Source organism: Lissotriton vulgaris, chromosome 2_1, assembly GCF_964263255.1.
Source record: "Lissotriton vulgaris chromosome 2_1, aLisVul1.2, whole genome shotgun sequence".
NCBI lineage: Eukaryota > Metazoa > Chordata > Amphibia > Caudata > Salamandridae > Lissotriton > Lissotriton vulgaris.
In genome coordinates, this window is record NC_141687.1 from 617,906,861 (window position 1) to 617,931,321 (window position 24,461).

The window sequence follows — 24,461 nt, forward strand, 5'->3', positions numbered from 1 at the left end:
GAAAGACACCTGGATACGACGAGGGGGGTGGCAGGATCGCCCCACCCGGAACCCTGAGGTGGGTGCAGAACCAGACAAGCCCGATACTGTGCGTGCAGAGTGACAGTGAGTGCGGAGTGACAGTGCGTGCAGAGTGACAGTGCGTGCAGAGTGACAGTGAGTGCAGAGTGCGTGCAGAGTGACAGTGAGTGCAGAGTGAGTGCAGAGTGACAGTGAGTGCAGAGTGAGTGCAGAGTGACAGTGAGTGCAGAGTGACAGTGAGTGCAGAGTGCGTGCAGAGTGACAGTGAGTGCAGAGTGACAGTGAGTGCAGAGTGACAGTGAGTGCAGAGTGACAGTGAGTGCAGAGTGACAGTGAGTGCAGAGTGACAGTGAGTGCACAGTGAGTGCAGAGTGACAGTGAGTGCAGAGTGACAGTGAGTGCAGAGTGACAGTGAGTGCAGAGTGACAGTGAGTGCAGAGTGACAGTGAGTGCAGAGTGACAGTGAGTGCAGAGTGCGTGCAGAGTGACAGTGAGTGCAGAGTGACAGTGCGTGCAGAGTGACAGTGAGTGCAGAGTGCGTGCAGAGTGACAGTGAGTGCAGAGTGAGTGCAGAGTGACAGTGAGTGCAGAGTGACAGTGAGTGCGGAGTGACAGTGAGTGCAGAGTGCGTGCAGAAACAGTGAGTGCAGAGTGCGTGCAGAGTGACAGTGAGTGCAGAGTGACAGTGAGTGCAGTGACAGTGAGTGCAGAGTGCGTGCAGAGTGACAGTGCGTGCAGAGTGACAGTGCGTGCAGAGTGACAGTGAGTGCAGAGTGACAGTGAGTGCAGAGTGACAGTGAGTGCAGAGTGACAGTGAGTGCAGAGTGACAGTGAGTGCAGAGTGACAGTGAGTGCAGAGTGACAGTGAGTGCAGAGTGACAGTGAGTGCAGAGTGACAGTGAGTGCAGAGTGCAAGTGAGTGCAGAGTGACAGTGCGTGCAGAGTGACAGTGCGTGCAGAGTGACAGTGAGTGCAGGGTGACAGTGAGTGCAGGGTGACAGTGAGTGCAGAGTGACAGTGAGTGCAGAGTGACAGTGAGTGCAGAGTGACAGTGAGTCCAGAGTGACAGTGAGTGCAGAGTGACAGTGAGTGCAGAGTGACAGTGAGTGCAGAGTGACAGTGAGTGCAGAGTGACAGTGAGTGCAGAGTGACAGTGAGTGCAGAGTGACAGTGAGTGCAGAGTGACAGTGAGTGCAGAGTGACAGTGAGTGCAGAGTGACAGTGAGTGCAGAGTGAGTGCAGAGTGACAGTGAGTGCAGAGTGAGTGCAGAGTGACAGTGAGTGCAGAGTGACAGTGAGTGCAGAGTGACAGTGAGTGCAGAGTGACAGTGAGTGCAGAGTGACAGTGAGTGCAGAGTGACAGTGAGTGCAGAGTGACAGTGAGTGCAGAGTGACAGTGAGTGCAGAGGGACAGTGAGTGCAGAGGGACAGTGAGTGCAGAGGGACAGTGAGTGCAGAGGGACAGTGAGTGCAGAGTGACAGTGAGTACAGAGTGACAGTGAGTGCAGAGTGCGTGCAGAGTGACAGTGCGTGCAGAGTGACAGTGCGTGCAGAGTGACAGTGCGTGCAGAGTGACAGTGAGTGCAGAGTGACAGTGAGTGCAGAGTGCGTGCAGAGTGAGAGTGAGTGCAGAGTGAGTGCAGAGTGAGAGTGAGTGCAGAGTGAGAGTGAGTGCAGAGTGAGAGTGAGTGCAGAGTGAGAGTGAGAGTGAGTGCAGAGTGAGAGTGAGTGCAGAGTGAGAGTGAGTGCAGAGTGAGAGTGAGTGCAGAGTGAGAGTGAGTGCAGAGTGAGAGTGAGTGCAGAGTGAGAGTGAGTGCAGAGTGAGAGTGAGTGCAGAGTGAGAGTGAGTGCAGAGTGAGAGTGAGTGCAGAGTGAGTGCAGAGTGACAGTGAGTGCAGAGTGACAGTGAGTGCAGAGTGACAGTGAGTGCAGAGTGACAGTGAGTGCAGAGTGACAGTGAGTGCAGAGTGACAGTGAGTGCAGTGTGACAGTGAGTGCAGAGTGACAGTGAGTGCAGAGTGACAGTGAGTACAGTCACTCAGCACCACCACATTATCACTCAGAACCACCACAGCATCACTCAGAACCACCACAGCACCACTCAGCACCACCACAGCATCACTCAGCACCACCACAGCACCACCATAGCACCACCACTGCATCACTCAGCATCACCACAGCCCCATTCAGCACCACCACAGCATCACTCAGCACCACCACAGCACAAATATGTTCTCTCAATGTTTCAAGCTTTATTACAAATGTCACAAAAAGATGTTAATATTTCACTTCTGTTCTTGGATTTTGTTACAATAAAATACACTGAACATAATCTTCACAAAAGTTATTTACAAAAGTTTAAGCTATTGCCATTATAAATTACAATCACTTTTATTAAGTATTAAAAAAAATTAAAAGCCATTGTTATTTGTAATATCAATACATCTAAGTCACGTAAATACAAATGTTGCATGACAAATGCTATAGGTGTCACATTTGCGAAAGTTATAACTATTGGCATTGTAAATGACAAAGCTATTAATTTAGCTATTTTCAAAACCAACACATAAATGAACATTTGGTGAATTTCCATTAAAATATTTGACTTTTTTACTAAGATAGTATTATACTGTTTTATGCAAACAAAATTTAGATACTGCATAAATAACTTTAATAAAACATATTTTATATGAAGCTTTTTATGTAAAAAAAAAAACTATAGCATAAAGCAAAAAACAATTGCCATTTACAATGCTAATAGCTCAAACTTAAATAATGCGAGACCTATTGCCTTGCAAATGCTTGTTTGGAGTAGGAATAGGTTTCATTTTAGGATAGCAATACAGCCTGTCTTCAGATGTTTATTATCAAATAAGTAACGGCCATGCTGGCTATTACTTTACACTGATGACATTGCGGGCTTACATAGACTTTCATTCTTGACTATGTAGAGGAAGTAGAAGTTGCAACAATGTTTCCCTAGTAGGAGGTTAACCAGCAGAAAGATCATAACAGGTGGAGTATCCTGTGCAACAGTGCTTGCCCAACCGCATTTACCACCAGTGCTCCACTCCCTTTTGACTAGGTTTGGGCTATACAGATACCACACACACATACCAGCTTAGAAGACAATTTGCTACATTCTGATGACTCAAGTTCCGGAGGAATATTCCATCTACATTTTCCAATAGTGCCCACTTGATTTACTCCAACAACGTAGAGTCACAGCCAGCAATCTGCATTGATTTCAGTGAAAAAATGAATAGTATCTACCTAGGAAATTCAATTTATTTAAAATTTTATCCCAGGGGCAGATTGAGATCGTTTGTAGAAGACGGTATCTTTCAAAAACTATTTTGTAGAGTTCAAAACTCAACAGAGTTAAAGATAGAGTCACCTTCAGATTTTCTTTTCTTTTCGGTGTTTAATATAACGCAAACTTGACCCAAAGGTATCAGGTATCAGAGCCCTTTACATGAGCACCAGCTGCGTTACACAAGGACACAATCGTTATTGTTGGGCACAGGGACATTAAGTGATTTGCCCAGAATCACAGGATGTTGAGCGACATTGCCGAGACTCGAATGCATAATGTGCATATTTGGCCACCCAGTCTCAACGTGCTCTTTCATTTAGGAATTTCATTTTAGGAGTGTTTATTAGAGCATTACATTAAACATTTCACCTTCCTAATCCCATTAGTAACCTAACCAAGTATCATCTGGTGCCCCAAGGTAGAAAACAACTCAATCATCCACTCTGGCTAAAGACCAGTTTGTCTGAAGGACAGCATGTCTTGAATTCTGCGAGAAGTAGAGAGGGCTTTTGTGCAGTCCTCCTGAGTCACTGGTTTCCATGTATTTTTATCTATTGCCAATGGGCTGCTGGTCTGTCCATCAACACCACAGTATTTAATGGATGATTACATTGATCCATTTGATTTGCCATTAATTTTGGTGATGGGGCTCAAGTACTCCTTTGATGTATTTAGTTTGCTCAAGCTTTAACATTTTAATTGCTGGCTTGTGGCTTTCTTTTTTAGGATTGACTGCTGTTTGAATGCTTTAAACTATTGCAAAAAAGAATCTCCAATGAGCATGGCTTGGTTTTGCGTTGCTGCCATGGTAACTTGTAGCTGGATTGACAAATTTACTTATGTACAAAGTTATGCAGGCACACTGGTATTCCAAAAATATACTGGCCCTTTGTCAAAGGTATATATTGTGCAATATTTTGTTGTGTATGACTAATATGTTCACGCCTTACAATTTTTGAGCGTACAACTCTGCAATTGGAGTCTGTTCAGACAGGGGCTTACATATTGTTGGGGCCCAATAGGTTACTTTGTTTTGATATTTTCTTTGCACCACATGCACACGGTCACATAACTGTTACTGAGCACTCATCCTAACAAAAAACTGACTGATTGGTGTTGCCTATGATTATTTTGCAGTGCATGCATTCAAACTGTAACCCCTGGATACAGACTGGGTCTTTCTCTGTGAATTTGTGTTGAGTTTATACTTAGTACGCAAGGAAAGTATGCACTGTCTGAATCGTGTTGCATGCAGCACAAGAGGCTGGTTACCTACACAGGATAAGGCCATCGCACATTCCCTGTCACACGGACGGTGCTTCAGAGAATACACAGCATTTTCTTCACCCTTGTCCAATTGCTGGCTGTAACCTACATTTAGCTTGAAGTCCTTACTAGAAGCAAAAGACTGCACCAAACTAGTTTGAGTATCTGGCCTACGGTATACTCAAGAAATGTCCTGCCATCAGCTGTGGCCTTCCTCTTATACACTCTGCTGAGGGAGGATAGATTTTGCAAATAGATCATTAGTAAGAAAGCATGCACCTTCTCCCATGGAATCCACATTGCAATGATCAGTCACTGCTTGCTTATCTCCTCTTTTGAAAAGGCCTAGAAGTAAAAGCCACAAAGAAGATCTCGATTTTGCTTTGCTAAAGATATGAATTTCTAATCTCACATCACAACGTGATCAGTCTTGGATTTCTGCAAGTGCCAAAAATTATAGACAGTGGTATGCATACACAAGTAGGCTGTATTCTCAGGGACTTCTGGAGAAGCGTTTCTGCACATACACAGAGGGAGATCGGACTAGGAACAGGTCTCTGGAAATTGTCACTTTTCCCCAAGGTGAGAATAAGCTAGGCCTAGGAGGAAGCCCTGCATATGTGTTGTGCCCTGAAAGTAGAGGAATCAGTACTGCTAGGTGCAAAGAGTAGTGTGCAGACTTATGCACAGCCCTATCTATGGGCAAGGCCCCTGGGCATTGATCTTCGCAAAATACCACACTCTACATTCAGATCCTGAAGCGCATGGATGCAATACTTTACGCAGCTGATTTTGTGGGTATTAAGCATGGGCGCAGAGTGTGAACAGAGGCTATGCTCTGTCCCTAGAGTTTGTTTATAGCAGGGTGTGTGTCAGGAGGCTGGATGCAGGACCCTATCAGAAAGCCTGGATTATTGGATGATAGAATGCAAGTCTTACTAGGTGATCAGATGAAGCTGTGGAACAGTTCAGTGACTAGATGATGGAGAAGTGGGTATTCTCTGGTGATCATATGATAAGGCTGTGGAACTGTATTTGCGATTGTGTTACGGAGACAAAGGGTCTCATCTACAATCTGATGATGGACTTATTGGAGCATACAATACGCCTTTATGTATAAAAGAAGAGCACAGACCAAGATGCTCCCATACTTAGACAATAGATGCTCACGGAAGCACAGAAGGTGGCTGACACAGAGGGAGCAGATGACACAGCAAGGGTTAGAGGAAATCACAAAGGAATACAGACTATGTACGTCTACGGAAAACATGGTACTTTCATGGTCCGGGGTTTAAGTGTGCAGATGTCAAACGGGTCTCACCTTTTCACGCACATTCTGATAGCTCTGTTGCAGCCAACTCCGCCACCAGCCGCCATCCTCACTGAAAAATAGAAAATGTGAGTGGAAAATGAAGTGATATCCTCTGTGAGCTTTTGCCTCCTGTTCAACTTCACTACTTTTACCTTGCACCAGAGAACAAAATGATCACAGCCCCAATATCAAATGCCAACATTAGTCTTGCCCAAACACCAGTGACTTAAGTCTACCCTGCCCATACACCAGTGGCAGACAAAACCCTCCACCCACATCACAGACTCATAATTCCACATCATGGCTGACACCTCTACTGGAGCAGAAACTTGAGCAGACCAGACAAGCCACCATTACACGTCTAGCACCAGCCATCTCTCTACACTGAAGCAAACATCAATCCGGTCCTGTCGCCAAAAGTCAACACCTTAATTATGGTCATATCACAATATCAAGGGCTAGTTTTATTACCAATATAATATACACTTCCCTTAGTCTAATAAACAATAAACACTAGAAGGTGCCATTTCTCACTACTGCTATCAGAAAAAGATCGCCTCTCAAAACCAAGACCAAGGACTAACAGCATCCCAACATCCATCCCAGGGGCCAATTCAACCCTCTTGCAGACACAATCGATTCGGGCCCCTGTGTGCCTTACACCAATGGCTAAAAGCTCCACTTCACCTGAGATCTTGGGTAGATACCAACACTATTTATAACAAGAGGTAATACTACACAATGGACTGATCCTACTGCAGCCCCATGCTAGGGATTAAGAACACCCTGACACACCTACCACAACACCTCGAGACAACAGCGTTGATGAGTGGAATAATTCTTTAGCATTCATATCTCAATATTGGCTACTCAAAGATACACACCTATCCATAATACCACCCATGAGCACCACACTCCCCAAACATGCTGTTGGTTGATAATAAAGTACTCCAGCCCAGGACTTAACACCTCCTTTATCCATTTAAATGGCACATGAGTTTACAACAGCTGTCCATATATGAAGGTGCCATCCATGCTCCAGCATCATTGGATGGACAGCCAAGATGACAGTGAATGGTGTGGTGGGATAGTCCTTAGATGCAGAGTCCAAACCACACTGGCCACTTTAGAAATGTTCGGAAAAACCGAGCCCCTCCTCAAATGTACCAATTTATGGGGCAGACTTGCATCACATACATGCACTGGACTGGACTAAGTGTGCTGTGACATGGTGCACTGGGATATATTCCCGCGTCAGCCCAATATACTATGGTAAACCAGGTATTGTACAAAATGGAAAATGCAAAAAGAACAACTGATGGACAGAATGCAGAACAATGTCATACATTCACCCCAGAACAAAGATCTGGGCCTAAATCCATCTTTGTTTTGCTCACCGTGCCATTCCAGTTTATACCCAGCCATATGCAAATCAATCTTGACCCTGTGCCCAATGGGTACAGTCCAGCCCGAACTGCCAAGCCAAGTCCTTCCTGGACTGGAAACAAGCATCCTAGGACCGCTATCGGGGTTTCATCCCTCATCAGCCAGGGTAGCTTGATTCCAGTGGCCTGGAGAGCAGGGGACCCACGTCTGGGCATACCCGTCCCAGTCGGGGATTCAACCCAGATGTGTGTCTGAGGGTGAGTGTTTGAAAAGTTTCAGCACTCCGTCCATCATCTCCTTGTGTTTGCTTTGTTTGCTCTAAGTTGGCAGGGTATGCCCAGACGTGGGTCCCTTGCTCGCTTTGCCACTGGATTCAAGCTAGCATGGATGATGAAGGGTGTTACCCCAAAACTGGTCCAAGAAGGCACTGGGTCAGGTCCAGGGAAGACATGGCTTGGCAGTTCGGGTTGGACTGTTCCCATGAGGCACAGAGTCAAGACTGATTTGCATATAGCTGTGTCTGAACTGGGGTGGCGAAGTGAGCTAAAGAATGATGATGGATTCAATCCAGATCTGTGACTGGGTGAGGAGGGAGTGTTTGAAAAGCTTCAGCACTCCGTGCATCATCTCCTTGTGTTTGTGTTGTACAAAATGGCACCTGTTGGACAAATATAATCTTGAAAAACAAATGAAGGAGTATCCCCCGATGAGTAGGCTGAAGGTTTTCCATAGTGCATTGGTCATTGACCAATGCACTATGAACACATATTGAGATACGTAGGTCGTAACTCCCCTTCCAGTATCTCACTCTTTATTAATTTAATATTGTCCAGTTGCTTTTTCATTAAAATTTATTCACAAAGCTAAACCAAGACAATTTTCAACACTGTATTTTTTTGCACTTACACCTCACAACCTGCTCCACTGCATTCCAGGTGTCGAAGCACACCCTGGTGACGCTAGGCCACCAGGGTGGACCCCGATGATGAAGCATGTCACCACTAGGTGGTGAGTGAGGGGTTTTATACAAGGAATACTTATTCCACGTTTGGAAAACCTTCAGCCTACTCATCGGGGGATACTCCTTCATTTGTTTTTCAATATTCGTGATCAGGGGAACAGGAGTATTTCTCGTCCATCATATGTGGACACAATCCCTTACTCTCCCGTTTGTTTTTTCGGACAAATATAATCCACAAAGGCCCTTACCTTGGGGTCAGACTACACCACAATATGCCATGCTGGCTTTTTTCTTCTAGGACAGGTGACCGTCAGTCACGACTGTGGTGCACATAAAACACCGGTAGATTGTGTTAAAGGGACAGACTGACCAGGGCATCATGCATACATAAACATGGCAATTAGTTATTCCTATTGTAGCAAAAGGATCTCGCATCAGGCACTTGAAGACACCTACAGCTCAATCTTAAGTACTCAAGCACACTGATAATGATCACGTACCTTTGTTGAAAACAGAGGAAAGGAGTTATGACACTGCCTCATGAAAGAGAAAAGTAGATACACCAGTGAGGTCTTTAGAATCAAGCCCCTGGTATTTGACTCTAGGGAGCCAAAAGAAGAACAAGCATTTGCAATGCAATAGGTCTCGCATTAGGAAAGTTTGAGCTATTGGTCTTGTAAATGACAAGTTTTTTATTTATGTGTTGGTTTTGAAAATAGCGAAATTATTAGCTTTGTCATTTACAATACCAAAATTTTAATCTTTTGCAAATGTGACACCTAGAGCATTTGTAATGCAACATGTTTTGTATTTACGTGACTCAGATGTATTGATATTACAAATAACAATGGCTTTTAATTTTTTTAAATAATTAATGCTTAAATAAAAGTTATTGTGATTTATAATGGCAATAACTTAAACTTTTGTAAATAACTTTTTTGAAGATTATGTTCAGTGTATTTTATTGTGACGAAAATCCAAGAACAGGAGTGAAATATTAACATCTTTTTTGTGGCATTTGTAATAAAGCTTGAAACATTGAGAGAACATATTTGAACCAGTTGTTGTTGAATGGTTGCACAGATTGATACTGTGGTGGCGCTGAGTGCTGTTGTGGTGGCGCTGAGTGATGTTGTGGTGGCGACGAGTGATGCTGTGGCGTTCAGTGATGCTGTGGTAGCGCATAGTGATGTTGTGGTGCCCCTGAGTGATGCTGTGGTGGTGCGATAGATAGAGTGAGGGCGAAAGATAGATAGCGTGAGGGCGAAAGATAGATAGCGTGAGGGCGAAAGATAGATAGCGTGAGGGCGAAAGATAGATAGCGTGAGGGCGATAGATAGCGTGAGTGCGATGGATAGATAGCGTGAGTGCGATAGATAGATGTGTGTGGTTGTGTGTATGTGGCTGAGTGTGCGGGGTGATGTTTGTGTGTGTGGTTGTGTGTGTGTGTGGTTGTGTGTGAGATTGCGTGTGGTGTGGTTGTGTGGTTGTATGTGTGTGTGTTTGCGTGGTTGTATGTATGTGTGTGCGGTTACAGAAGGATGTATGTGGAAGAGAGCAGCAGATCAGCACAGGAGAAGAAAACAGGGAGTTAAAGAAGGAGGCGGGTGGAAGAGAGGAGCAGATCAGCACAGGAGAAGAGAACAGGGAGTTAAAGAAGGTGGTTGGGTGGAAGAGATCAGCACAGGAGAATAGAACAGGGAGTTAAAGAAGGAAGCGGGTGGAAGAGAGCAGCAGATCAGCACAGGAGAAGAGAATAGAACAGGGAGTTAGAGAAGGAGGCGGGGTGGATGAGAGCAGCAGATCAGCACAGGAGAAGAGAATAGGGAGTTAAAGAAGTAGGCGGGGTGGAAGAGAACAGCAGATCGGCACAGGAGAAGAGAACAGGGCGGTAGAGAAGGAGGTGGGTGGAAGAGAGCAGCAGATCAGCACAGGAGAAGAGAATAGAACAGGGAGTTAGAGAAGGAGGTGAGGTGGAAGAGAGCAGCAGATCTGCAGAAGTTAACAGGGAGTTGAAGAAGGAGGCGGGTGGATGAGAGCAGCAGATCAGCACAGGAGAAGAGAATAGGGAGTTAAAGAAGGAGGTGGGTGGAAGAGAGGAGCAGATCAGCACAGGAGAAGAGAACAGGGAGTTAGAGAAGGAGGCGAGGTGGAAAAGAGCAGCAGATCATCAGAATAGAACAGGGAGTTAAAGAAGGAGGCGGTGGATGAGAGCAGCAGATCAGCACAGGAGAAGAGAACAGGGATTTAGAGAAGGAGGTGGGTGGAAGAGAGTGAGGGCGGTAGGGTGCGTGAGGGCGGTAGGGTGCGTGAGGGCGGTAGGGTGCGTGAGGGCGGTAGGGTGCGTGAGGGCGGTAGGGTGAGTGAGGGCGGTAGGGTGAGTGAGGGCGGTAGGGTGAGTGAGGGCGGTAGGGTGAGTGAGGGCGGTAGGGTGAGTGAGGGCGGTAGGGTGAGTGAGGGCGGTAGGGTGAGTGAGGGCGGTAGAGTGAGTGAGGGCGGTAGAGTGAGGGCGGTAAAGGGGTGAGGGTGTGTGAGAGTGAGGGCGGTAGAGTGGTGAGGGGGTGAGGGGGTGTGTGAGGGTGAGGGTGTGAGGGTGAGGGGGTGTGAGGGTGAGGGGGTGTGAGGGTGAGGGGATGTGTGAGGGTGAGGGGATGTGTGAGGGTGAGGGGATGTGTGAGGGTGAGGGGATGTGTGAGGGTGAGGGGATGTGTGAGGGTGAGGGGATGTGTGAGGGTGAGGGGATGTGTGAGGGTGAGGGGATGTGTGAGGGTGAGGGGATGTGTGAGGGTGAGGGGATGTGTGAGGGTGAGGGGATGTGTGAGGGTGAGGGGATGTGTGAGGGTGAGGGGATGTGTGAGGGTGAGGGGATGTGTGAGGGTGAGGGGATGTGTGAGGGTGAGGGGATGTGTGAGGGTGAGGGGATGTGTGAGGGTGAGGGGATGTGTGAGGGTGAGGGGATGTGTGAGGGTGAGAGGGTGTGGGAGGGTGAGAGGGTGTGGGAGGGTGAGAGGGTGTGGGAGGGTGAGAGGGTGTGGGAGGGTGAGAGGGTGTGGGAGGGTGAGAGGGTGTGGGAGGGTGAGAGGGGGTGAGAGGGTGTGGGAGGGTGAGAGGGTGTGGGAGGGTGAGAGGGTGTGGGAGGGTGAGAGGGTGTGGGAGGGTGAAAGGGTGTGTGAGGGTGAAAGGGTGTGTGAGGGTGAAAGGGTGTGTGAGGGTGAAAGGGTGTGTGAGGGTGAAAGGGTGTGTGAGGGTGAAAGGGTGTGTGAGGGTGAAAGGGTGTGTGAGGGTGAAAGGGTGTGTGAGGGTGAAAGGGTGAAAGGGTGTGTGAGAGGGTGAGGGTGTGTGAGAGGGTGAGGGTGTGTGAGAGGGTGAGGGTGTGTGAGAGCGTGAGGGTGTGTGAGAGCGTGAGGGTGTGTGAGAGCGTGAGGGTGTGTGAGAGCGTGAGGGTGTGTGAGAGGGTGAGGAGGGTGAGGGGATGGGAGGGTGAGGGGATGGGAGGGGGACGCCTGCAAGTTCTCCTGCATCCGGACCAGCCTCGCACCAGCACCCGCCAAGTCGAACACCAGCAGCACCCACCTCAAGTGCATCCTGCTCAACACCCGCTCCGTCCACAGACACGCCATCGAACTCTGAAACCTTCTAGACACCACAGCCCCTGACGTTGCCTTCCTCACGGAGACCTGGATGAACGCCTCTTCAGCTTCCGACATCGCCATCGCTATCCCAGAGGGCTACAAGATCGTCCGGAGGGATCGAAACGCCAACCAGATGGGAGGAGGCATCGCCATCATCCACAGGAACACCATCCGTCTCACGACCAGCACCGACAACACCCTGACCAGCGCCGAACACCTGCATTTCCAGATCCACACCAACCCGAACACCACCCTCAGAGGCACACTGATCTACCGACCCCCTGGACCACGCACACAATTCAGCGAGGACATCGCCGACTTCGTCAGCCCGCACGCCCTCCCCTCCGCGGACTACATCCTCCTGGGGGACCTCAACTTCCACCTGGAGAACAACAACGACCGCAACACCAGCACCCTGCTCGACAACCTCGCCAACCTTGGACTCAAGCAACTGGTGTCCACCCCCACCCACCTCGCCGGACACACACTCGACGCAGTCTTCTCTTCCAGCACAGACATCGACTTCAGCCACGCCACAGAGCTTCAATGGACGGACCACAGCTGCGTCCACTTCACCTTCAAGAGAACGACGACCCACCAACACCAGCAACAGGCCGCCCGCAGAAGCTGGAACAAGATCACAGCAGACCAGCTCGCCACCTCCCTGAGCCAGCACCCTCCTGCCAGCTCAGCGAACCCCAGCCAGGCCGCCGACAACCTCACGAAGTGGATAAGCAACTGCGCGGACGAACTCGCCCCACTGAAGACCCCGCCTAGCAGACCCGGCAGCAAGAAGGCCCCATGGTTCACCGACGAACTCAAGAGCTCCAAGAAGAACTGCCGAGCCCTCGAGAAAGTCTGGAGAAGTGAACCGACACCGGACAACAGGGCCTCCTTCAAACTTGCCACCCGGAAACACCACCAACTGATCCGCGCCGCCAAGAAAACAGCTTTCAAGGACCGGTTGGACAACAACGCACACAACTGCAAGGAACTCTTCAACATCGTGAAAGAGCTTTCCAACCCCAGCGCAGGAAACAACGACATCACCCCATCGCAAGACCTCTGCAACTCCCTCGCCTCATACTTCCACAACAAGATCGCGGACATACACAACAGCTTCAACAACCAACCAACGCACACCATGACCGAACAACCACCCCCCACCACCACCCTCTACGCCTGGACCCCGATCAGCACCGAAGACACCATCCGCACGATGAACTCCATCCACTCCGGATCACCGACCGACCCCTGCCCTCACCACGTCTTCAACAAGGCCGACGCTGTCATCGCACCCCACTTGCGAGACATCATCAACACATCCTTCGACACCACCATCTTCCCTGAGAGCTGGAAACACGCCGAACTCAGCGCTCTACTCAAGAAACCAACAGCAGACCCCACCGACCTCAAGAACTACCGCCCCATCTCGCTCCTCCCGTTTCCAGCTAAAGTCATCGAGAAGACCGTCAACAAGCAGATGGCCGCCTTCCTCGAGACGAACGGATCCCTCGACCCCTCACAGTCCGGCTTCCGAGCCAATCACAGCACCGAGACCGCCCTCATCGCCGCCACCGATGACATCCGAGCCCTGATGGACAATGGAGAAACAGTGGCCCTCATCCTCCTAGACCTCTCCGCGGCATTCGACACGGTCTGCCACCGCACCCTAGTACGGCGCCTCAGCAACATCGGAATCCAGGACAAGGCGCTGGAATGGATCATCTCCTTCCTCGACGGAAGAACACAGAGAGTCCGCCTACCACCGTTCAAGTCAGAGGCCTCCGAAGTCATCTGCGGCGTCCCTCAAGGATCATCTCTGAGCCCCACCCTCTTCAACGTCTACATGAGTCCCCTCGCGGCCATCGTACGCAACCACAACCTCAGCACAATCTCCTACGCCGACGACACCCAGCTGATCCTCTCCCTGACCAACGACCCCGCCGCCGCCAGAGCCAACCTGCACGAAGGGATGAAAGAGGTGGCCGAGTGGATGACGACCAGCCGCCTGAAACTGAACTCGGACAAGACGGAGGTCCTCATCCTGGGCTCCTCGCCCTCCGCCTGGGACGACTCCTGGTGGCCTCCCGCCCTGGGCACCGCACCCAAACCGACAGACCCCGCACGCAACCTGGGCTTCATCCTGGACTCCTCCCTCTCCATGACCAGGCAAGTCAACAACGTCTCCTCGGCGTGCTTCAACATCCTACGCATGCTACGGAAGATCTTCTGGTGGATCCCCACAGAGACCAGGAAGACCGTCACCCAGGCCCTCGTCACCAGCCGACTGGACTACAGCAACGCCCTCTACGCCGGTACCACCGCCAAGCTCCAGAAGAGACTCCAGCGGATCCAGAACGCCTCAGCCAGACTCATCCTCGACATCCCACGAACCAGCCACATCTCCGGACATCTGAGAGACCTTCACTGGCTCCCCGTCAACAAAAGAATCACCTTCCGCCTCCTCACCCACGCACACAAAGCCCTACACGACCAAGGCCCGAGCTACCTCAACAGCCGACTCAACTTCTACGCTCCCAAACGCCACCTCCGATCAGCCAACCACGCCCTCGCCGCCATCCCCCGCATCCGAAGAGCGACTACAGGAGGAAGGTCCTTCTCCTACCTGGCCGCCAAGACCTGGAACTCCCTCCCTCCCGACCTGCGCCTGACCCAAGACCACCTCTCCTTCAGGAAGAAGCTGAAGACCTGGCTGTTCGAGCAGTAGCGCCCCCCCCCCCTCCCCCCCCCCAGCGCCTTGAGACCCTACGGGTATGTAGCGCGCTTTATAAGTGTCACTGATTGATTGATTGATGGGAGGGTGAGGGGATGGGAGGGTGAGGGGATGGGAGGGTGAGGGGATGGGAGGGTGAGAGGGTGTGTGAGAGGGTGAATGAGGGTGTGTGAGGGGGTGTGTGAGGGGGTGTGTGAGGGGGTGTGTGAGGGGGTGTGTGAGGGGGTGTGTGAGGGGGTGTGTGAGGGGGTGTGTGAGGGGGTGTGTGAGGGTGTAAGTGTGTGGGGGTGAGTGAGGGTGAGTGAGGGTGAGTGAGGGTGAGTGAGGGTGAGTGAGGGTGAGTGAGGGTGAGTGAGGGTGAGTGAGGGTGAGTGAGGGTGAGTGAGGGTGAGTGAGGGTGAGTAAGGGTGGGTAAGGGTGGGTAAGGGTGGGTAAGGGTGAGTGGGTGGGAGAGTAAGGGTGAGGGGGTGTGAGAGTAAGGGTGAGGGGGTTTGGGGTGTGAGGGGGTTTGGGGTGTGAGGGTGAGTGAGGGTGTGTGAGAGAGTGGGTGAGGGTATGAGAGGGTGTGTGAGGGTGCTGAAGGGACATGAAATATTGTGTACCATCTGTAATGTACTGGACGGATGGGGGAGAGGTCTTCTGTACATGCGGTTCGAAGACCTGCTCCAAACGTTGTGGCGGGTGTTGGCAAAGCGAAAGAAACCTGGTTTGGGACCAATCAGATCAGTAAATGAGGGAGGTATGGCTCTGATTCATGCTGCTTGCTTTATCTACTTCAGAAGGATGAAAGGCAGAGCCCACTCACAATTCTGAAGCAGACTCCCTTAAAACGCATTTGGAAACTTGGTTTTCTCACTACAGTTCCCTTACTTCTTGGTTGGTTTGACTCTGTAGATTAGTCTGTCTCGCAATAGCGCTCTGGTACCTTGGGTTTTAGTGCGCTTTATAAAACAATATCATTTCACGTCATTCCTGGGAATGATTTTGAAACCTGTAGCTTTAAAAACGATCACTTCAGGGGATTACTTTCTGTGGGAGCTGTCTGCATGGGCATGAAGTAGAGCACATTTGCACATCACGTGTGAGTGGGGACGAGCTATAAGAACCCCAGCATGGCGCATAAAGTGACGAGCCTAGAATCAAGCAGTTCCGAGTCAAGAAGAGACATGAAGGGGGAGAAGTGCAGCGCAGCAGTACTGAAAAGCTGTCACAGGAGTACACGTAATAGGCCTACCTGCCTCTGTCACCCTATCAATACACACCCGCATGCAATTAACATGGTGTAAACGGTCCGCATTCAAGGTAATGTGTGTGGGGGGGGGGGGGGTGGATGGATGGGGGATCCAGGCGCTAACCTCTCAAATATAATAAAAAGTAGGTACCCAACGTGGCAAATATATTTATTATTATCTGCATACGGCGCTAACCAATGCACCATCGTATCATACGGAGTGCTCATAAACTCTCGATTTTAATCCGCACGTTTCTACCCTATCTGCCTCAGTTCCCGTACACGGGGCTAAATTAACTGAAAATATTAACAACAAAATTCCGGATATTTTGTGTTATTTAAAGAGCCCAATATGTATATTTAACTTGCTAAGATGCCCTCCCCAGGCTGGTTCAGCACACGCACCGGCCGCCTGCATAACCCTGTTCCCTACATGCACGTATCCCAGTCCCTGCCTGCACAGCCCCCCACTCCCTGCACAGCTGTCTTCCTGAACACGCTGTCGGTTTTCCATGGCACCAGTCAGGCAAATTCCTTACAAGCCACTTCCACGGGAACCTGCCACATTCTTCTGCTTAAACACCACTTTCTTCAGCTCAGCACCACTTAACAGAAGACGCAATAGGGATAGAGGAAGCTGAATGAGTCAACATGTGTGCTTTCAGTTCATGAGAAAAGGGACAATCTTTTCATTGTTGTGATACACATTTTACAAAGTCTTGAGGGATTCCTCCGGAACTTTACACAGATTCCTTCAGACGTACCCAAAAAGATTTCCCCAACACTTGCCAAATCTTTACTGAAATAAACAGAAGGCCCAAACAATGTTGGAGAATCTTTCTTTTCTTTTTAAACTGGACTTCATGGCAGCTCGACTTCCCAATTACAAATGCATGTCCATTCGGGCTCGCTACTCAGTTGGTGCAGCACACATCTGTGGGGTATTTTTAACTTTTCTATCTGCAATAAGAACATCCTTCCGTTCCTAAGCAGTCACATGTGTGAACACGACTGGGCTCCGTTCAGAACTCTGCCCAATCACAACTATCCGTTGAAAGCTTCAGAATTCAATGTGTGTGTATATTATGAAGGAACAAAACACTGCAGGAAGCTGGCCCTCTTCCTGTCTGCCCCATGCGAAAATAACTAACGGCCTGCAGTGATTATCAAACCTTTGATCCCGAGTGTTACAGTGTAAGGAAGTAGTAAGGTGGGCAGCAGGGCACATGCCACGAGACCACCACAACTGAATGCAAGACATTTATTGTCGATGCCACTCAAGATGGCTGGCGCTATAGAGTAGCTGCATTTCTGCATCGCTTTGTATCCCAGACGATTAAGCAAAGCTCGTTAGCAGACAGGCAGCATGCTGCACAGTAGGTTGTGATCGTCTGAAAGATGTGGCCGTTTTTGTGTTTGAGTGTCAGGCGTGATGACTGCAGGGATGCTCCTAAAACGTAAGTCGCTGGACTGAAGCAGCTAGTAGAGCATAGAAGGCTGAGTGGGTATGATGGAGTCGCCTTATATTATTGTTGCGTCTGGTTGAAGGGTATAATTTGGCCGTGCACTCTATGGGGCACATTTTTTCAATAACAGTTTTACATTTTATTATTATTTATTATAGAGGCTTTTGTAACGCGCTCTGCTACTAAATAGTATAGTATCCTGGCGCGGAGAGAAAAAGAAGGGGGCAGATCACAGTAAATGCAAAAGAGGGGCAGCCATTAGGCATTGGTGTTAAAGAGGTAGGTTTTTAGGCCTTTCCTAAATGCCATGATGGAAGGGGCTGTTCTCAGTTGCAGGGGGAGGGCATTCCAAGCTCTTGCCGCTCTAACAGAAATGGATTGTCCACCGAGTCTGCTATATTTGAACTTTGGTACAGTCATTTGATGAAGATTGCTTGATCTGAGAGGGCGGTTGGGGGCATAAAGAGAAAATCTTTTTCTCAGATAGGTAGGGCCTGTTAGGTGGAGTGCACGGTATGCTAACACAAGGATCTTGAATAAGATCCTTTGAGCCACTGGAAGCCAGTGAAGGTCTCGGAGTGGTTGGCGGACGCTAGATCTTCTGGGGATGTTAAACAGCAGCCGGACCGCAGCATTTTGGATGACCTGGAGGCGGTGGATCAGATAGGCTGGGAGTCCGCAGTAGAGAGCATTCGCGTAATCCAATCTGGATAATATCAGAGCGCGAATGACCGTCTCCTTAGCTGATCGCGGAAGCAAAGGAAGGAATCTGCGTAGAGTTTTGAGAGTGGAGAAGCAGATTCCGGTGAGTTTTTTCAGGTGATCTTCAAATCTGAGATTATTGCTAAACCAGATTCCTAGGTTTTTTGCAGGTCCACCTGTGGATTTGGGGCTGGGAAAATCGGTGGGCCAGAGAGAATCGTAGAAATTATCTGGGAAGGAGCCGTACAGCAGAATTTCAGATTTGCTCTCATTACACTTGAGTTGAGCCATGGCCAGCCAGCGGAAGACCGATGATAAGCAGAATTGGACTCTCGTCGTGTCCAGGTTGTTTTTGGGCCATGTAAACAAGAGCTGGGTATCATCGGCGTAGGCCATAATTTTGGCCCCTAGCGGTTCCGCAAGATAGATAAGGGGGGTCATATAGACATTAAAAAGCAGGGGGCTTAAGGTGGAGCCCTGTGGTACGCCAGTTGAAAGTTTTTTGGGAGAGGAAGAGAAAGGCGGAATCCACACTTGCTGGGACCTGTCATCTAAGAAAGATCTTAACCATCCGAGAGCAGGGCCAGTTATGCCTATGTCTGCTAGTCTGGTAAGTAGGAGGGAGTGAGGGACCGTATCGAAGGCGGCAGAGAGGTCCAATAAAATCAGCGCCGCTCTGCCACCTCCGTCTAAGCACTCCAGGATAGCCTCAGAGACCTCAACTAGGGCCGTCTCTGTACTGAAAGCAGCTCTAAAGCCTGATTGCGCAGGGTGGAGAGCTTGAGAGTTTTCTACGAATCGGTCCAGCTGTGAAAATGCAACTTTTTCGCATATCTTTGTTAGAGCTGGCAGTAAAGAAATGGGCCGGAAATTAGCGGGAGTTTTTGGATCTAGGCCATTTTTCTTAAGGAGTGGTAGCAGTTTGGCCTGTTTCCAGCAGGCTGGCACTGTGGCGCTGGAAAAAGAGAGGTTCACAATATGTGTCACCTTTTACTGTGCTTTAATGTCTCAGCAACACAACTGAGAACACTCCACGACAGACCCTACTATTATTTAGAACAGTATCAACTGCTGTTTCAACTGTAGTGATTGTGGGTGGAGTGAGAGCAAGGGGAAAAAAGTGCCCATAGTTGCACCCATGCAGGGACTACCGGACGGGGGTGGAGGTGGGGGAAGGGACAGGGACGGCTTTCCTGTTGACAAAAAGCCACAATCCAGTCAAACTTCAATTTTCGACAAATTATTATTATTAATTAGATTTTTCCTTACTTGCCGCAACAACCGCAGGTCTTTGCCATCCTTAAAACAAGTCGGCCTGCAGCGCCCTGGAAGAGACGCGGGAGGGCAGGAGCGTGACGCCAGGAGCGTGACGCCAGGAGCGTGCACGTTGGTCCCTGCGGCTCGCGCGTTCACAGACCGGTGTCTGCTTGTGCACCGGTCTGTATCACTTGCAACGCAGGCGAGCCCTAATAATTATCACAGCATGCCGAGAGGCGCCCCACGCTGCTGGAGCACTCAACTGCGCATTAATTATAGTTGAGTGCTCCAGCAGCCTGGGGCGCCTGTTCCATGCTGTGATAATTGTTACTTGCGGTGCCTAACGTGCTGTGCATTAATTAACGTGCACAAGCGTGTTCACAGACCTGAATCGGCTCGTGCCCAGACCTGAATCGGCTAGAGCCCAGGTCTGTCTCCCTTGGGAGGAAACACGGTGACTATAAGTCTCGTTGGCGGCAGCGCTTCGCGCTGCAATGCCAGCAAGACCTAAAAATTATGGAGGGACAGAGTCTTGATCAGAGCAAAAGGCCAGGGTGTATTGAAAGCAGAGAGGAGAGACACATGTTTTGAGTGCTTGAGTCCCAAATTATCTATTGGTTCATAGACGCTGGATAGCATTTTCTAGCACTGGTTTTAGTTGGTGAATAGATCAAAAAGACTTGACAAAACAAGAGGGCTCCCCTGCTCAGTTGTTTTACAGTAGCACACTGAAAAAGTACACACAATATAAAACTCCAGTCACTTATACTGGAAAATATTTTAAAGCATGCTCACTAGTCTTCTGCTAAACATGGGCTGGCAAAAATACAACCAGGTTATCCAATGGGAAATCTCCGTGCTGGAGGTCCCATAACGAATAAATAAAAAGAAACCCATTTTTTTTGTTTTTTTTAAACAATAAGTAGTGATAATCAATTTAAACAAGGATTGGCTCCGTTTTCAGAGTTCAAAATGGTTACTATGTTTACCAAAACCATAGAACCAAATCATGGGAATAATACAGTACTTAAAAAATAAGGCAAAACTTTCAATTCTCAGAAGAAAAACACATTTGCCAATGACATACTGGCGCTACATCGAGACATCACATCAAAAATCTGTGTAAAATCTTTCTACTCGACATTAAAACTGAGAAACTTTATCTATAATCAAAATAAAAACACCACCATACTCTGCATGACTATGAACGAAAAACAAGGTCTAAAGATTAAAAATAATAGATTTTCCATCAGGGTGTATTTGTTGCTCAGATCTAGGCAAGTACACGGCCAACCAGGAGAGGCAAGAACATAGACTCTGGGACTCCTGCAAATCTACTTTAGGGACAAGCATTTCCCCTTCGGTTAAGGGCATAAATTGGGACAAGGAGCTCAACTCCCTTTCTTGGTTTACATCAGGACGGTGTGGAGTGTAAACATCTAAAGGTCAGGACCCAACGCCTTTTCGATATATATGCACGATATCACCCACTTTCTATTTAGTTGCTTCTTTAGCAATTAGAAGGAAAACAAACAGTGCCAGGATGCACAAAGCATGTGCTATGAGTAGAGGCATGGTAGCCAGAGGGCAAACACATGATTAAGTGGTTGATGGCATTCATTATAAACAGACAACCGCAAAATGCTTTGCAGGATTTGATAGCTCCCTACCCTCTAATGCACATAATGTAAATGGAATTTTGTAAATTCGTACTAGCAACATATCTGTAAAACGAAATAGAGAAAAAGAAAAACTAAATGAATCGGTCTCAAAATATTCTGCTTTTATGGAATTTAGGGAGTAGAGCCAATAGCTGTAATATTTCCTGGTGCCTTAACACCCTTTCCGAGAGACTGACAACCTCTTCCAAATGCAGACATAATATGCAGTATGAGCTTAGAAAAATACATATTACCAACGTAACTTCGTTGAAACCACCACCGCTATTTGCAGGGTAAAACCTGCCTTCCCCCAACAGCTGGGGATCACCTATAAAGGAGTACTACTGCTGCACCTGGCAGCAGCTGAAACACCAGGTCCCACGGCACACTACTCCCACCCCTCGGCTGCCTGACAAGCAATGTAGTCTCTCCTATTTGATTAGCACTACCGGCCCTCCTCCCCCTACCCCCAAAACTGATAATCAATTGACAAAAGCAAAACTGGGGATCGCTCATTCTCCAACCAAGCCATGCAACGATCTACCTCAACACATCAGACCCTCCTCATCACTTTTTGAGTTCATCAAGAAGCAAGACCTTGCTCTTTATATAAGCACATTGGGAACTACACATGTCAAAGCGCCTGTATACACTCTCGGGTGATTAGTGCGCCACACACATCAAGATAACATAACATAGCAAGCAATACTCCGAAGCACCCTTCCTTCTGGGCGAAGTCAATATATGCTGTTGGGCTGACAGTTAATATATCGCCCATACGGTCTAGCACCATCGCAGCCTCTCCACACTTCATGGTCGACACACGTTCCACTGTAGTTGATACTCCTCTCTCGCCCTCTATGTATTTAGCACTCCCTGCCCCAACGGTATGGTTGACAGCCCCTTTCCCGAGCTCAGCTGCTCTCACCCTTCCGCCATCTTGCCAGTGTGACATCACAATATTTACCGACCTTTGACCCTCGTAAGCGCGATCAGGGAGTGATAAACAAAAAAGAAAGACTAGATTAGTAGACACAGAGAGGGGACTGAAGGATAGAATAGCGACCGCAATGTTGATTTCTAGGTAATGTCAATTTCTAGGTACTGGTGACCGGTAAGAATTAGAGAGAACACGAGGACAAGAGAAAGAGGCCAAAGCTGAGACACAATGCCAGACTTGTCAAATTACCATTTGTGTACGTTCCGTTAAACTTTGTCTTTTTACACTCGCAGCATGAACATGCGAGATTTCTTAGTTTATAATCTCTCCCTCTACATTCATCGTATGCTTCAATAACTCAACCAAACAGTCTCTCTCTCTCTCTCTGTTCCTCGTCTTCGCTCTGCTTACCTTTATATTAGCCACGTCACTTATGATACAATCAGCGACTGCGAATCCTTGCTTTTCAGCCAACCGCACCTTCATTATTAATTGGGCTTGAAGTCGCAGTAATTATCCGAACTTTGAGGTTTGCCAGTTCCATGCTCAAGTAACTCATTTAGTACAGATATTGCCTTTAAATTCTGGGACTTGTAATTCTTGGTTTATGCAAGGATGATAAATACCACATTGCAATTTAAAGAAGCATTGCCAAAGCCAATATGTCTCGCCTATGACAGAGCTATTGGCTTTGCCAATTTCTTATAGCTTTGTTGTATAGCAGCATGGCTCAAAATAAACAAGCATTTGCAATACAATAGGTCTCGCATTTACGTGAGTTTCAGCTATTGACATTGCAAATGACAATGCCTTTTATTTTTGTTTTCGTTATTAAAACATAAATAAAAGGCATTGTCATTTACAATGCCAATAGCTTAAACTTTCGTAAATGCGAGACCTATTGCATTGCAAATGCAATCTGTTGTCTGCGTTTTGCATTGAGGCTTGGTTTATGATCTTTAAATAGCAATACATTTATGGCTATTATTGTCCACTGTTCTCTTGCTTGTTAGATTATTTCAAATATGAGCTTTGATGCTATTTCTCCTAAAACATAATGTAAAGATAGACCTTATAGAAATGACAGAGGCTCTCTGGGGTTGAGGCAGGTAGATTTATTTATATAATTAGCACACAGAGCGCCGAGCGTGTTAACTGTACACAGCTCCGGCGCCCGACTGATCGCGCTCGGAAACGCGTGATACCTAAGATGTCCGCCGTCTCATGTCACGTCATCACGTGACGTGAAACAACTAGAGCGGCGACTCTACATATCTCCCCCTTTTGTCCAAACAAGTAACTTAGTCTGTGGTGGCTTCAGAGTCCATCGCCCATCTCATAGTCCCGAAACCTGGAGGGTTTCACCATCAATCGCCCACCTCTGGTGTACCTTACCGGAGTGGATGTTCCTTCCGGTCCCCCTTGGGTCAGGGACACCCCCCTCCTTGCCTTTTTGGATCAACGATCTTTCTCTGTCCACCAGTTCTATTCCCTCTCGATTCGTCCAGCCTGCGCCTGGGGATTCTCAGTCTTCTTGTTCCACCCCTGGTTCCGTGCTTTCCATTTCTCCTTCCTGAATGTCTGTATCAGTTCCCAGAGGGCACTGGTCCATCTCGTCGGGTTCCCGCGCCTCTGGAGCCCATTGTACAATTTTGTTACATCGAGCCATGCGATCCTGGGACCATACGTTCCCGTCACTCAGCCTGGCTGCTCGGCCAAGAACCTCTTTGACTTGTAGAGGTCTGCTGTATTTACTATCCCCTTTCCGTTGAAGTTTGGCCAGTTTGACTCTTACCCATTCTCCTTCTTCCAACTGCGTGTCCTTTACATTCCTTCTCTTATTGTAGTGTTCCGAATATATTCTCTGGGCCCTTTCCAGATTTGCTTGTACAACCGCTGGGGACCACTTGCTGGTTACCGTCTTCTCTTTCTACGCCAGATTGTCCTTGGTGAATGGGTCTCTGCCTCTTAGAATCTGCAAGGACTGTACCCCGTCCCAGTGGGGGTGATGCGATACGCCCAGATCATGTGCAACAGTTCCTTTTCCCAGTCCTTCCTCATCATGATGGCCGCTTGGATGGAGCCCATTAAGACCCTATTGAATCGTTCAACTTGTCCATTCCCTGCGGGATGGTATATGGAAGTGTGTTTGGAACAGACTCCATTCCTCTCCATGTATTTTAACCATTTGTCAGAAGTAAATTGTGGTCCATTGTCACTTAGTATGGATTTGGGGATGCCTTCCCTGAGGAAGATGGCAGTGAGAAACTTTAGTATATTGTCCGTGTCTATTTCTTCGTTCACATGTATTTCTGGCCACTTGGAATATTTGTCCACCAGGACGCATAAATACTTAGAGGTTCCTTGCTCGTCCAGGATGGGTCCCAATATATCGATGGAAAGTTCTTCCCATGGGTTCCTCGGTGTGTCGAATTTTCCTATGGATGGCCTCAATGGTGTCATGGTCTGATCTGCTTGCTGACATTGGTTACACTCCCTTACGTGTCTCTCGGTTTGCGTATCCATGCCTGGCCACCAGTAACCCTGTTTGGCTCTCAATTTGGTCTTTCCAA

The 24,461-nt window shown here is 48.4% G+C and overlaps 1 protein-coding gene across 1 annotated transcript in view; it reads right to left on the reverse strand.

Annotated features, from left to right (window-relative positions):
- Positions 1-21,920, reverse strand: part of BSDC1 (BSD domain containing 1) — a 257,684-nt gene extending 235,764 nt beyond the window's left edge. Inside the window, exons 1-2 of the mRNA XM_086955699.1 lie at positions 21,877-21,920; positions 5,925-5,985 (exon numbers count right to left, since the gene is read on the reverse strand). Coding sequence (XP_086811825.1) covers positions 5,925-5,985; positions 21,877-21,887 — 72 coding nt within the window. The 5' untranslated portion in view covers positions 21,888-21,920. The remainder of the gene's footprint in view (positions 1-5,924; positions 5,986-21,876) is intronic.
- Positions 21,921-24,461: the final 2,541 nt, after the last annotated feature.